The sequence below is a fragment of the Sardina pilchardus genome, chromosome 1 (genome assembly GCF_963854185.1).
Source record: "Sardina pilchardus chromosome 1, fSarPil1.1, whole genome shotgun sequence".
Lineage (NCBI taxonomy): Eukaryota > Metazoa > Chordata > Actinopteri > Clupeiformes > Clupeidae > Sardina > Sardina pilchardus.
Window position 1 is genome coordinate 41,874,270 of NC_084994.1, and position 14,998 is coordinate 41,889,267.

General features: G+C 49.0%; 1 protein-coding gene across 1 annotated transcript; it reads left to right on the forward strand.

Annotated features, from left to right (window-relative positions):
• The first annotated feature begins 43 nt into the window (after positions 1 to 43).
• On the forward strand, positions 44 to 11,123 carry nacc1b (nucleus accumbens associated 1, BEN and BTB (POZ) domain containing b). The gene is given in 7 exon segments (XM_062535134.1): positions 44 to 142; positions 3,362 to 3,906; positions 3,909 to 3,989; positions 4,134 to 4,646; positions 7,224 to 7,509; positions 9,180 to 9,277; positions 10,819 to 11,123. Coding segments are annotated over 6 exon segments (1,809 nt in total). The 5' UTR covers positions 44 to 142; positions 3,362 to 3,380.
• The last annotated feature ends 3,875 nt before the right edge of the window (positions 11,124 to 14,998 follow it).

The window sequence follows — 14,998 nt, forward strand, 5'->3', positions numbered from 1 at the left end:
TGCCAACTGAGAGCTCCGATCCTACGGGCAGAGATACTGGCACACGACGGGGCACGGATAGTCCGCTGCCCACACCGACTTGCAGCTACCAAGCCCTTCTTTCACACGAACGGGTCGAGACCTCCTGAAACCACACTTTCATGTGAGGGATCATTTTGTTCGATAAGAGTTTTATTGTTAACTCGAAATAATTAATCACGCCTCGGGGGAAAGGGACAATGCTACAATGCCGGGGATGCGAAAGTGGTTTAGAGCGTAGGCTAAAATGCATTCGTGGTGTTCGACTTCATGCGATCACCATTAGGCCTATTAGACATTGCTACGTAAGATATATAACTTCTTGGTAATATCTTTCTATTTTTGATGACATTTTACGCGCTACCTGTCCGATAGCAAGTGGCTACATTTTAGATCAATCATGTGACAGAAGTCGCTCAGTGTTACAAAAATTTAATTTTTCCACAACGTTTAACTTTAAGATGAACGCATGGTCGTGGTTTGTGACTTTTTTGCGCGACAAGATTCTATTTCGCCTTGGAAATTGATGAGGTTGGTTACGTAGCCTGAAACGTCCCTCTGAGAAACTGTTCCTCGACTGTAGCCTACAAATGTCGCTGAGAGGCTTCGCAGTGAATGATCTCCATGGGAGATGTGACATTGAACCCTTAGTTTCCGGTTTGCGGCGCCGAGGTCAGTGGAGGAAACTGTTATGTCTGAACTTGGCTGACCCCGAGGTCGCCGTAGTTGAAAGGTTAAATGGCTTCTGGGTTGCCAATCTCATTTTGCGCGCGCGACTGGGCTGCGCTGTGACCGTGGGTTGTTTTTGGCTGAAAACTTCTGTATTTCTAAAAGTGAAGTTTTTGGGGAACTCAGATTTTGTTGAGTTGAAGTTGACTGAATTATAAATTTATTATAAAGAAAATCTTGCTTTGTTCTGGTTGTACAAGTACAAGCACAAGCCATGCATGTTTTTTGGTGATGCAGTATCCAGAAAAAACTGAAATGGTGATCTGCATCTTTGATTAGATACCATGGAGTTGAACAAACTGTTGGGTGGATCAAAGCTGATGGATCCTGTGGCTAGTTTTTCAGGTTAAATTAAAGAGGCCCTAAGCCATGGAAGCAGTTCTTTCTACTTAGTGAAACTTGGCCATCCAAGGATTCTTCTGCAGTACTGTGTGCACATGCTAAAATAATAACTATGTGCACATGCTAAAATAATAACTAGGAACAGAATATCCTCTCATAAAATGTAACATACCCTAAAATGGTAGAATGAGGCGTTGATATTTTGTTGATTACCGCAGAGGTGAGGGTATAATGCTATCACAATATTTTGGCCATAATACAATATTATAGTTCTTTACATTTAATAATACAAGTATTGAGATTTGATTCTGTGGTGCATTGTGATTTATGCATCCCAGATATTGGGGTTGTGTGTCAGGAGTCCCTGCAGTCATGTTGGTGTGGTACAGCTATTGCAGACCCTGAATTCTTTTCCAGTTTCCACTGCGCCGCAGAACCTGATCCACTACGGCCTTTATTAAAATGAGCTAGATGGAGTCGTAATGTGCACTGCTGTATCAATATAATAGTGTGCTGAGCAACATTGCCAGACTGTAATGTATCGATTTGATTCGGAAAAACCGTTCGAAAGGTTATCTTGCCGTCGCGAATTTAAGGAGAAAAACACCCCATCTGTGAGATAGTAACAGTTATTGTAGGCGAAAATAATTTTCAAGTCCATCTGTGGGCTGTCTTTATTCTTATCAAATTAACATGCAGTCATTTTCTAGCACATGCAAATCTACATTTGACACTGTATGAGTAAACTGGCAAAGGTCTTTCAAAATCTTCCAACCATTGCTAAAAATATTTCCACATGCCTTGGAGGTCTTGGGAACACTGTGCATGTTTCAATTTAAAACACATTTCATGGTGTTCTTCACAGCCTGTTGTGCATCTGCATGTTAGCCTATTTGATGGTATACTGACTTATTTGATCAGTCTGTTAAATTTTTCTGCCACCCACATCCACTCAGTTGAATGGGCTGGCAATGCCAGAAGATGACGCTCACTCGCACCACAGCAAGAGCTTAAATTTTCTATCTGTGCCAAGGTAAAGGGCTCATCCAATGTAGTATTTATACAGGAGATGAATCTTCAGTGAGCTGTGAGAGTGGCACTGTAATGTATCTGTGTGTGTTCTTCTAGTTTCAGTTGGGTAACCTTTATTTGTAAAAATCTTTGTCTAACTTGTAAAGAACTCACACTCTTCACTCCATAAACACCATTTCAGTTGGCTAATCCTGGGCATTTGAGTAATCTCAGAAACTAATATAAAATCCTATGCTCAGTCTCCCAAGTGTGTTGGTGTTGGAGCATATGGAGACTTCTATTCCAATTAGAAATGGAATAACACCTCAATCAGAATGAAAATTCCTGATCTGATCAGAATTTTAATCGGAATGAAAGAGGTGTTGTAGTCCGCTCCTATTCTGAATGAACACCCATGCATACAGTCATTCAAATTGACTGCCGTATCTTCTCAAGGAAAAGTAGGCAACAACGGCTATTCTGATCAAAGATTCCAAAGTGCTTGAGAGCTCCTGATCGTAATAGAACGTACTCCATCTAAACAGCTGGCACAAAATGTTCAATTGGAATAGTTTAATCGGAATGACAAAAACTGTACATGTAAATAAACGTGGCTATTGTGGAGTTTCTCAAAAGTCCAGGAATGGAAAGAAAGGGAGCCTCACTTTAGAGTGAGGTGCTTGCCGCAGAGGGATATGATCTTTGGTTCAGTGCAGTCCTCTTAAGCAGGACTCCACTTATGGTGGACCTGGACCCCAAAGGCCACACAAGGCAGGAGCTAAAAGGGGAATTAAAAGTGTTAGGGACATGCAGGAGACAGTTAGAGGTGGGCCCTCGAGGAGAGACGGAGAGGCACATCCTTTAGTTTCATAGGGATGGCCCTCAGTGAATCATCGCCACACTATGAACTCTCCTCATCACACAGTATAGTGAAACGATGTTCTATAAAGCGCTTTGGAGACACTGTTCATTGCAATAAAAGTCACTGAATTTTTAACCTGAAATTGAAATACAACCACTCTCGCCCCCCCCCCCCTTCCTTTCTCCCCCCACCCTCAGACCCTGTAGTTTGAGGCTATGTTGGATATTTCCTCATTTTCTTTATTTAAGGCGTTATCAATTTCCAAAAGATGGTTTTGTAATCCTCTTTATAGTCAACTTTAGCATGTGTTCCAATACTTATAGAGGGGACTGTAAATCACTGAACTTTTAACCCGAAATTGAAACACTAACCCCCCCCCCCCCCCTCCTCCATCCCCAGACCCTGTAGTTTGTGGGCTATGGCTCAGACGCTGCAGATGGCCATCCCCAACTTCGGCAACAACGTCCTTGAGTGTCTGAACGAGCAGCGTCTGCAGGGGCTCTACTGCGACGTGTCGGTGGTGGTCAAGGGCCACGCCTTCAAGGCGCACCGGGCCGTGCTGGCCGCCAGCAGCTCCTACTTCCGCGACCTGTTCAACGCCAGCGGGGCGGACAGCGGCGGTGGCGGCGGCGGCACTAAAGGCGGAGGCGGCGGCGTGGTGGTGGAGCTGCCGCCCGCCGTCCAGCCGCAGAGCTTCCAGCAGATCCTGTCCTTCTGCTACACGGGCCGGCTGAGCATGAACGTGGGCGACCAGTTCCTGCTCATGTACACGGCGGGCTTCCTGCAGATCCAGCAGATCATGGAGAAGGGCACCGAGTTCTTCCTCAAGGTCAGCTCGCCCAGCTGCGACTCGCAGGGCCTGCACGCCGAGGAGACCCCGCCGTCCGAGCCGCAGAGCCCCGTCACCGGGGGCGGGGGAGGAGGAGGAGGAGGAGGGGGGCGGGGGCGGCCACTGCCCGGCCGTCCTCGTGCCTCACGCCGCTGCCGCTGGTGAGCCGGGTGAAGACGGAGCAGCCTCAAACTCAACCTCAACCTCAACCTCAGACCCAGCAACAGCAGCCTCAGCACCATCATCATCAACAACAACAACAACCACAACAACAACAAGCACCTCCACCACCACAACAACAACAACAACAACAACAGCAGCAGCAGCAGCAGGAGCCCAACGCCTACTCCGTGGTCTGCACCCCGGTGGCCAAGCGGCTTTGGGAGGGGAGCAGCCGGGACGGCGGCGGGGGTTCGGGCGGAGGAGGGGGCGCGGGGATGAGGAAGGCCGCCCGCTTCTCCCAGGAGAACGCGTCGTCCAGGGGCGGCAGCGGCGGACTGGGAACCGGAGGAGCCTCCGCCCAGAGCGTGGTGGGCATCCTCGGCCTTGGAGGCGGAGGAGGTGGAGGTTCCGCCATCACCAACAACAACAACAGCGGCTCCAACAGCAACAACAACAACAACAACAACAGCAGCGGTCACCCGTCGGAGGGCACCAGCCCGGGCGCGCTCAGCATCTACACCAGCGACTCGCCCATCTCCTACCACGACGAGGAGGAGGAGGAGGAGATGACGGACGACGCCGAAGAGCAGTACCGGCAGATCTGCAACATGTACACCATGTACAGCATGCTCAACGTGGGCGCCGCCGGAGACGAGCTCCGGGGATGGATGGAGGGATGGAGAGAGAGGGAGGGTGAGTGGAGGAGGTGGAGGAGGATGGATGGAGAGAGAGGGTGAGTGGAGGAGGTGGAGGGATGGAGAGAGAGGGAGGGTGAGTGGAGGAGGTGGAGGGATGGAGAGAGAGAGAGGGTGAGTGGAGGAGGCGGAGGGATGGAGAGAGAGAGGGTGAGTGGAGGAGGAGGAGGGATGGAGAGAGAGAGGGTGAGTGGAGGAGGTGGAGGGATGGAGAGAGAGGGAGGGTGAGTGGAGGAGGAGGATGGGGGTGGTGGTGTTAATTTGGATGAATGGAGGAGGATGGATGGATGGAGGGATGGAGAGGGTGAGTGGAGGAGGTAGAGGGATGGAGAGAGAGGGTGGGTGGAGGAGGAAGAGAACAAGAGTGGGTGGAGGTGGGGGTGTTCATTTGATAGTGAGGGGGTGGGCTGCATGGGGCACCTGGTTTGAGGTGAGCAAAATATGGAGGGATGAAGAGAGAGACGGTGAGCACCTTGGGCACCTTGTTTGAGGTGAGCGAAAGAGGAGAGGGGGGTAGAAGAGGGAGTAGTGATATGAGAGGCGCGGGGGGGTGGGGGGATGGAAAGACATTTAACAGTTACAAAGAGAGAGGAGAAAAGGATAGAGGAGTGGAGTGAGCAGTATTCATTGAGATGGAGAGGATGAGTGTGGGTGAAGGAGAAACAAGAGGAGAGGGAGGGAGAGAGGGAGGAACAGAGAGAGAGAGAGAGAGAGAGAGAGAGAGAGAGAGAGAGAGAGAGGAAGAGAGTGGGGGGTGAGTGATTGATATGACTGTGCAGCATGGGGAATTATAAGTAGCCCTCCTGGGGTCTTTTGTGTTTTGATTCAAAGTGAGAGGAAGCACTTGAGATAAGATATATGAGAGGGAGTAAACACAGATAGCAAATGGCTGGACTGACAGTCTTACCAGCGCCTGCTGCTGCTATCAGCGGAGGCCTCAAACGGCCTCTGCACGATCGGAGGAAAATATCTAATTGCGATTTTTCGTGCAGATTTTAGAGATAGGAGTCGCACTACTTCTGATTGGTGAGCATGCCTAGTGCGCATGAGAAACACACAAGCTCAGTAGATGAGTTTCACTGTCACACAAGGAGGATGTCATGAATATAAAAATCATTGATCAACCATTGGGGGACAGAGTCGCGATCGGCGCGATCAATTGCACCCTTTGCGACTAGCTCACGGCATCCGTTCAAATTACAATTTTTTTCAATCGAGATCGATTCGATTGTTCGGCCTTACTTCCGTACCTGAATCAAAAAATCGTCAAGGATTCAGGGTGTTACGCCGAGACGAGACGAGACAAGACACAGACACACTACAGCCGACAAAAAAAAAAGAGTGCTGGAGAGATGGAAGGAGGAGAAAAGGAGAAGAAAGAGTGTGCTGGAGGGGGTCGGGGGGAATAATGGTGTTTACTGCCTCTCAACACTTAATTGACTGATTAAAGCCGAGCCGAGGGGCGCGGGGGGGCGGGGGAGGTGGGGGGTGGCACCAAGTCGGTTGTGCTAATTGAAAGCTTGTAATGCAAACCAGCGTACCCGCGCAAAGCCTCCGGGAGAGAGAGAGAGAGAGAGAGAGAGAGAGAGAGAGAGAGAGAGAGAGAGAGAGAGAGAGAGAGAGAGAGAGAGAGAGAGAGAGAGAGAGAGAGAGAGAGAGAGAGAGAGAGAGAGAGAGAGAGAGAGAGAGAGAGAGAGAGAGAGAGAGAGAGAGAGAGAGAGAGAGAGAGAGAGAGAGAGAGAGAGAGAGAGAGAGAGAGAGGGGGGGGAGATCCAACTGGGTGGGGAAATGATGGAACTCTGGTGGTGGTGGTGACCCGATAGTACTTTAATAAGTGTGAACACTAGACCTGTCTGTGTTCTTTACATGGCTATTTGAGTCTGTTCGAGATCAGGTAAAGGTAATTCCAAAAGCTGCACTGAAGGGTTCCCCAAAAAAGCAGGATGTGTCACACAAGGGTCCTTCAGCAGTAACATGCTCCTGAGCTGATAGAAAACAGCCTCAGAATTCAGCCTCTGAAGCACCTTGCTTGTAGCCGAAACAATTCTAAACAAAAGATCACTGGTCTGGACTCTCTCAGTTCAGTTTCAGTTTCCAAGAGGGCGTAACTAGCAGTAAAACTAGACTTCAGTTGGTATATTCAACTCTTAACAAATCCATGGTGGTGGACATCATTCTTGTAAAGGAATGTTGTCAATACAATTGTTTACTCAGTGTGTTTGTCCTAGATTTGGATGTATTTCTATATGTATGGATAAATAGGACTGACAGACAGTGTCTATCTATCTATCTATCTACCTATCTGTCTGTCAATCTGTCTGTCTGTCTGTCTGTCCATCTATCTGTCCATCTATCTGTCTATGACCCTTCCTTTGTGCATATGTTTTAATCTTGTCCCCTTCTCTGTCTCTCTGTGTGTGTGTGTGTCTGTGTGTGTCTGTGTGTGTCTGTGTGTGTGTGTGTGTGTGTGTGTGTGTGTGTGTGTGTGTGTGTGTGTGTGTGTGTGTGTGTGTGTGTGTGTGTGTGTGTGTCTGTGTGTGTCTGTGTGTGTGTCTGTGTCTGTGCTTGGTCCCAGTAGCAAACGAGCGCGTGGACGCCCTGCCCGAGCACCTGACCCCGGACACGAGGGGCCGCGTGCGCGTGCGGCAGGAGCTGGCGTCGCTGCCCGCCGAGCTCATCGCCCAGATCGGCAACCGCTGCCACCCCAAGCTGTACGAGGAGGGCGACCCGGCGGAGAAGCTGGAGCTGGTGTCGGGCACCAGCGTGTTCATCTCCCGCGCCCAGCTCATGAACTGCCACGTCAGCGCCGGCACCCGCCACAAAGTGCTGCTGCGCCGCCTGCTCGCCTCCTTCTTTGACAGGTACTGCGTGTGGGGGTGGGTGGGTGGGTGGGTGTGTGTGTGGGTGTGTGGGGGTGTGTGTGTGTGTGTGTGTGTGTGTGTGTGTGTGTGTGTGTGTGCGCATGTGTGTGCGTGTGTGTGCGTGTGTGTGTGGGGGTGTGTGGGGGTGTTTGGGTGAGGGTGTGTGTGGGGGTGTTTGGGTGTGTGTGTGGGGGGGTGTGTGGGGGTGTTTGGGTGGGGGTGTGTGTGGGGGTGTTTGGGTGTGTGTGTGGGGGGGTGTGTGTGGGTGTAGATGGTATGTGTAAGGGATAATCAACGACGCGCCCTGCGTTTATAGGAAAATAATGCACGTTCGAAGTGGTAATAAGGACCCGACGCCGCAGGCGGAGGGGACTTTACACTTCGATAAGTGCATTATTTTCCTAGAAACGCACAGGGCGCGGAGTTGATTATCCCGCTTATACCACTGCTACTATCATTTTCGTTTATATTGCCGCTGTCTTAGATACAACGTTGCTGTTTTTACCGTTACATTGACATTGGCGAATTAATATTGAAGTGTAATAAGCCCAAAAGAAGGGAACTACTTCATAGCCGTGCGGTATATAGAAAAATAATGCAAGTTCCAAATAGCGCATCACAATAGGAAATTTGACCAAGCAGTGGTATAAGTAAAGGTATATGTGTGTAGTAAAAGATGGTATGTGGTATACGTGTATATTTGGGATAAAAGTGTAGTGTTAAGTGTACACATTGTAAAGGGGTTTCCTTCCTCTGTGTGTGTGTGTGTGTGTGTGTGTGTGTGTGTGTGTGTGTGTGTACACATGTATGTTTGGGGATAAAAGTGTCTGTATATGAATAAATATGAAGGGACTGTGACCCTGGACACCCTTGAGCAGGGGAATGTTTGTCGATGAGTGAGTAGATGAGTGTCTCAACAGGTGTGTGTGTGTAAATGGGTATGTGTTGTGTGTGTGTGTGTGTGTGTGTGTGTGAAAATTAAAGTGTCTGTATATGAATAAACATAAAGGTGTGTGGGTGTGGGTGGGTAGAGGAATCATTTGGCAACAGGAAGCCAAAGTGTCCTTGAGTAAGACACTAAACCTACACTGTCATGTGGCCCAGTGCCTATGCGTTGGGCTGGCCATGTTGAATGTTTGTAATGAATGCATGGCAGAAGGTAAACAGATGTCCATGCAGATGTAAGTGTTTAGTATAAGTGCAGATTTGAATGGATACATAAGAAGGCTTATTAGCCTTTGATGTGGATCTTTTTTAAGATCTGCTCTCTACATAGAAAATCAAAAAGACAAAAATACTTAAAAAAAACAGTATTGTTAACTTATGAAAAACGCGTATTACTTGTTATTTTAAGGTTCATAGTCAGCCTAAATCACAGTGTCTCTCTCTCTCTCTCTCTCTATTTGTGTGTGTGTGTGTGTTTGTTTGTGTGTGTTCGTCCGTGTGTTTGTGTGTGTGCGCGCCTCTGTGTGTGTTTGTCCGTGTGTGTGTTTGCATCTCTGCCTGTGCGCGCCTCTGTGTGTGTTTGTTCGTGTGTGTGTGTGTGTGTGTGTGTGTGTGTGTGTGTGTGTGTGTGTGTGTGTGTGTGTGTGTGTGTGTGTGTGTGTGTGTGTGTGTGTGTGTGTTGCATCTCTGCCTGTGTGTGTGTGTGTCCATCTCCCCTCCCACAGGAGCACCCTGGCCAACAGCTGTGGGACTGGCATCCGCTCCTCCACCAACGACCCCAGCCGCAAGCCCCTGGACAGCCGGGTGCTCCACGCAGTCAAGTGTGAGTATCTATCTGCCCCCTCAGGTCACGTCCCAGTCGCACGCCAGCCGCCCGCGCTCCACCGCCTTGACCCGCCGCCGCCACTGTGGATGGCACTGCCACGGCAAAGGTCACAAGTTCACAAACGGCAACATTGTATGCTTTCTTTTTTTTTTTTTGCGCTGTATGTAAAGCTTTGAATTAAAAGAGGTTGACTCCACAGTTTTTAAGAGAGTGATGAAGGGCTCCCTGGTGGGGGTATTGACACCTCGGCCCGTGCCTAATGTTGACAGGGAGCCCGTTTTGGAATTTGAAGGGGCTGTTTGGCAAGCGGTGGCCATTTGTCATCTCACCCTTATGCTGTCTGCAGAATATTGTGCCACGTCGCCGCTAAATTATGGATTTGCTGTACCGTGCTAACTAAGCCTCGGTCGTGGAATTAATGGTGCCCTGCAGAGCCATGTGGGCACCAATTTATTCCGCTCCTCTCCAGTGCAGCAGACAGACGTCTTGGGCTACATTATTAGCCTGTTGTTGTCATCTTATTACGGTTCGATGTCAATGCTGGCAGCAGCAGTCCTTCCTGCCTTTAAATAAATTAGCAGCGAGGCAGCAGGAGCACTTTTAATTTAGTGGCTTTTTAGTATTTTACAATATTTGACGCAAACATTATATTTCTTGGCCAAAGGAACTAACATGTTGTAGTAACGACTCATAATTGCTATTACATTCATTACAGTTCATTCAACTGGCAGATAGCGCATTTCTTCTGTTCTTCTTACCTAAGATTTGGCGTTACACCATATTTGTATAACGTATTTTAAGAAAGTCAAGTACCTTGGCAAAGAGCCATCATCAGTTAAATCTCTAAAGTGTAAAATGATGTGTAGTCATACATAATACATTTTCCTTTTTACACACGGCTCGCGGAACGCGACAGGGGAATTCTGTTAATCGTTTTACTACACGCGCCACTGGCGATGCGGTCACCCATCGATTCAGTGGAGATACGCTGACCAGGCCGCTGTTTTACATTATCTATCAAAATCGCCCCCTGAAAAATAGAAAGGAGCTGATTAGAGAAATGTAACGGTGACGGATCGTTCGGTCGTTCCTCTTGCCGTGTGCATCTATTCAATTTTGCCGGTCACCTGCCATAAATCGCTGTTGCGTCGCTGTCCGTGTGTGTAGGCCTTTGTAGGCTTATCCGTACTGCAAACCTTAGCAGACAATCCTAAATGTTTTACTTTGTATATATTATCTGAAAAACGGCATTAGTTTTACATATATGGCAGTCATTTTCCATATGTATTTGACAAAATTCTCTTTTTCAAAACACTGTCAACATCCTGCTCAGGATCTCAGTATCAGACTAATGATCGTCTCTCCTCTTCCTTCTAACCTTTCCTCTACCTTTTCTGTTCTTCTTCATCCTTCCCTCTCTCTCTCTTACCTCTCTCTCCTCTCCCTCCCTCCCTCTCTCTCTCCTCCCTCTCTCTCTCCCCTCCCTCCCTCTCTCTCTCTCTCCTCCCTCCTTCTCCTCCACCTCTCGCTTGTTGCAGTCTACTGCCAGAACTTTGCGCCCACCTTCAAGGAGAGCGAGATGAACGCCATCGCGGCGGACATGTGCACCAACGCGCGGCGCGTGGTGCGCAAGAGCTGGATCCCCAAGCTGAAGCTGCTGATGGCGGACAGCGAGGCCTACGCCAGCTTCCTGCCCGAGGGCCTCAAGCTGGAGGCCGACGCCCTGGCCGCCGAGCACGGCCTGGAAGCGGCCGCCGCCGCCGCGCTGGAGGGAGCCGAGCCGGGGCCGTCCTCGGCCGACGCACTGCCAGGCGAGGCGGGGGAGGCGGGCACGCTGTTCTGAGGGATGAAGGGATGAAGGGAGGGATGTTGAAAAGAGAGAATGGGGGGAGGAGGAGGGAGGAGGAAGATGGTGGTTCTATAGTGGCGTGCCTCCTGTTTTTTCTCTCGTTTTTTTTTTTTTTTTGGTTTGTTGTCTTTGTTTTTGTGTTTGCTCTCTTTCTTTTGTTCTCTTGCACATTTACATTTTTTGTTTCCTTCCCTCCTTCCCCCCCCCCCCCCCCCCCCAAGCTTTTTTCATGCAGCCTTCGGGCTGGTGGGGCGTCATCCTCAAGGGTTTAACAATCCTCTTGTATAAGAGAGGCACGAAAGTCAGAGAGAGTGAACGAGGGAGGGTAGGGAGGAAGGAACGCTTTGGGGAACGACAATGATGAGGGCAGTGGAAGAAAAAAGTTATGAAAACATGGTATGGTCCAGTTGGACAGTCATTCCCTATCATATCGTTTGTGGAAAGAAGCCCTTTTTGTGGGCAGTTACAAACAGACGTGTGTGTGTGTGTGTGTGTGTGTGTGTGTGTGTGTGTGTGTTTTGGGCTTGCACTATTGAGGGCCCCACTCAACTTCATATCTTAAACGCATTCCCAGTGGGGTGGGAGGGTAGCAATTTGGAGAGGCGAAGGGTGGAATCTATACATGTGTGTGTGTGTGTGTGTGTGTGTGTGTGTGTGTGTGTGTCCACAGGATAGGGAAGTCCATAGAAAACAATTCAGCTCTGACAACACTGAAGTTACTGATGTTGAATGTATCCATGTGGAACGTCAGCAAGAATCACTGGCGCTCCAGGGCCGTAAGATTGTATACATCCGTTAGCGTGACAACCGTAAATACTCTCATGGGTATGGGAAGTTACATTTAAATGATTCATATACAGTAAAGTGGAAGAGTGGATTCTGCTCTGAGTTGGCACATCATTTGGACCCTCCCCCATATGAATACAAAACTTGCTCCGCTTTCCCTGGGATTTTTTCTTTGATGTTTATTTAGTTTTCTTAGCCACACCCCTAACCCCTCCCCCCCACACACACACCACGCCACACCCCACCCCGCAAATTGAACATTTTCATTCTTGTCATCTTCATACTTATTTTATTTGTCATGTCTTGTATTCGTGATGTGGGTGCATGGCTTGCCAATTCCGAATTTATTAGGAGCGACTGCAGCGAAATGAGAATGGAGGTGACTCATGCTTTTAAGGTACTTTTGAATGAATTGTGTCCTCGCGCCTGTTGAGTTTGCACAGAGAGTTGGGAGCAGAGTGTGAGATGGTCGTTAAAATGTCTTCGAATTTGTAAAAAACGGAATCAAATCAGAGCGCTGATGCTTACTTGAATATTTGAAAGAGCATGGACTCTTTTTTTTGCATTATGAAGCCCTTCTCCAAAATTTCACTTTGACAAGTTTGCTTTTATCGTTTTTGATCTTCGCTTAGCGAAATGGCTGGTACTTGGCCCTAGCTTGCTATCTGGGATGGGGATGGGGATGGGGATGGGGATGGGGATGGGGGGGGGGGGGCGGAGTGGAGTATGTCTAAAGCGAAACGCTGTTGAGGTGCTGTGTTCTCCAAGAGGGTTTGGTGTGTCGCTGAATGCCTCTCCATGCCAGTCACTTTCTAAGAGGAGCCCTGCTTATGGGCTCGGTTAATACAAGAGTGGCTCGTGTTTGTTTTTTTTTGTTTTTTTTTACTTTTTATTTCATTTCATTTTATTTTTGTCTTACTTAAGTCTTGGTGCTTATTGTGCAGTTGATCTGAAACCCGTGTTCTGGTGTGCCATGGCTCTCTCGAGGCCTGGGAGGAATGGGAGGGGGTGAGTGAGTGCGTGCGTGCAGTTCTTTCTGTGTGAAAGAGAGAGTGTGTGTGTGTGTGTGTGTGTGTGGGAGGCAGCAGCAGCAGTAGCACATGTGTGCTGCCAGACGGCTCTTGCCTTCGTGTGCTCCTTCACACGCCTGACTGCTTCTGTTCATCCGTCACATGGGGATGTGCCTGATGCAGCCACCCTCCATCCCTCCCTCCCTCCCCCCTTTCCTTTCTCTCTCCCTCTCTCCACTACTCTTTCTCTCTCATCTCTCTCTCTCTCTTTCCACCTTTCCCTCTCTCCACTATTCTTTCTCTCTCATCTCTCTCTCTCTCTCTCTCTCTTTCTTTCCATCTCTCTCTCTCTGTCTTTCATCTCTATATATCTCTCTCCTGTACTGTCTGTCTGTTCTCTTTTTCCAACTCCCCCTCCCACATACTCTCCATCTACAGCCAGCAGCCTCCACCTGCATGCTGCCCCCTCCACCCAAAGCCCGGGCCCAGTGGGTTGACATTAATCTTGGCACCGCTGAGGTGGAGAGCAGAGCATGTTAGGTCACTGCTGTTGCTGCTGCTGCTGCTGCTGCTGCTGCTGCTTCTGATGATGATGCCAGTGTGAAGGCAGGGGCGATGAAGAGCAAGCAGTGGGTTATCTACTGCCCACCAGAACTGGCATGACGACGATGATGATGATGATTGTGATGGTGGTAGCGATAGCACTGTTGGTGGCGATGTCGGTGTGGTGTGCCAACTCTGATGCTTTGTCGGAGGTTTGATGCTTTTGTTGGGCGACAGCATCTGAGGAGGCCACACCAGCGCATCTGGTTTGAGTAGGACCCTTATGTCTTACGTCTGTATTATCCCGGCCAAGTGGAGCTTAATTTAGACGAGAGGCACTGCACAGGGAGCTCCTGCAGCAGTGGAGGTGGTTAGACTCTTTTGTCCACCACGGGCCACCATAGGAGGAGTGGGGAGGGGGGGGGGGGGGGGGGTGGGTGTGTGGGGGCAGTGTGAGTTCTGCCTTGTGAATGAGGCCAGGGGTCTCTAGGGCTGTAGAACACTGAACATGCAGACACACGGACCGTTGGTGAATGGACAACTTGGCGTTTTTGTCCCGTGAAACGCTTGCATGCATGCTAAAAAAGGTTCACATGCAGAGAAGCTATGTTAAAAGCCTATAGCGATTTCAACGAAATGCAAAAAAGCTTCCATCATGTCATTATTCTGATCAGTGTCCTTTTAAGCTACAACTTTAAAAAAAAAAAAAAATATATATATATATATATATAATATATGTATATTTGAACAAAATTATTTTGAAATTGATTAGGGGGGGGGAGTTGGGTGGAGGGGGGGATAAAAAGCCAATTATCAAAATGTCCTGCTCTGTGCATGAAAACAGCCTTCAGTAGGGTGCAGAAGTTGCCCCTCAACCCTTGGCACACCAGGCTGTAGCAATCACCTTCTCCTAGCGTGGTACTATCTTGACACTACCCTGCACAAAACTGTAAGCTTCTAACTGTCAGCTTTTGTATATTGACAAAGAGAGCAATAGAGGTGCTTCAAGAGAGAGAGAGAGAGAGAGAGAGAGGAAAGAGAGGAACAAGAAACGAAAGAAGTAAATTTGCACATTTTGTCTCTAATGCGTTGCATACAACGCAGCCTTAATGGAGGAGAGAGAGAAAGAAGTTCTGCTGCGCCAGGGACACAGGACAGTGTCCTGCAGGAGTCGAGGGGAGGGCTGTGTGTGTGTGTGTGTGTGTGTGTGTGTGTGTGTGTGTGTGTGTGTGTGTGTGTGTGTGTGTGTGTGTGTGTGTGTGTGGAGGGCGGGAACGGAACGCCTGGATGAGTCGGTGTGAATGCATGCGTGCTGGTGTGCTCTGGGTTTTTGTGTGCTGAGTTTTTTTTTTCTCTCCCTCCCTCTCTTCCGTGTGGAGCGGGGTTTTTTTTAGGGAGAACCAGGGGAGGGAGGGGTGGGTTGCCATTTATGGACACATGCGTGTTAATGTGTGTCTTTTCATGCGGATAGGCTTGCCAGGAAAGGAAGAGGGCAAGGGAGACTGTGTGTGTGTGTGTGTGTGTCGTCGT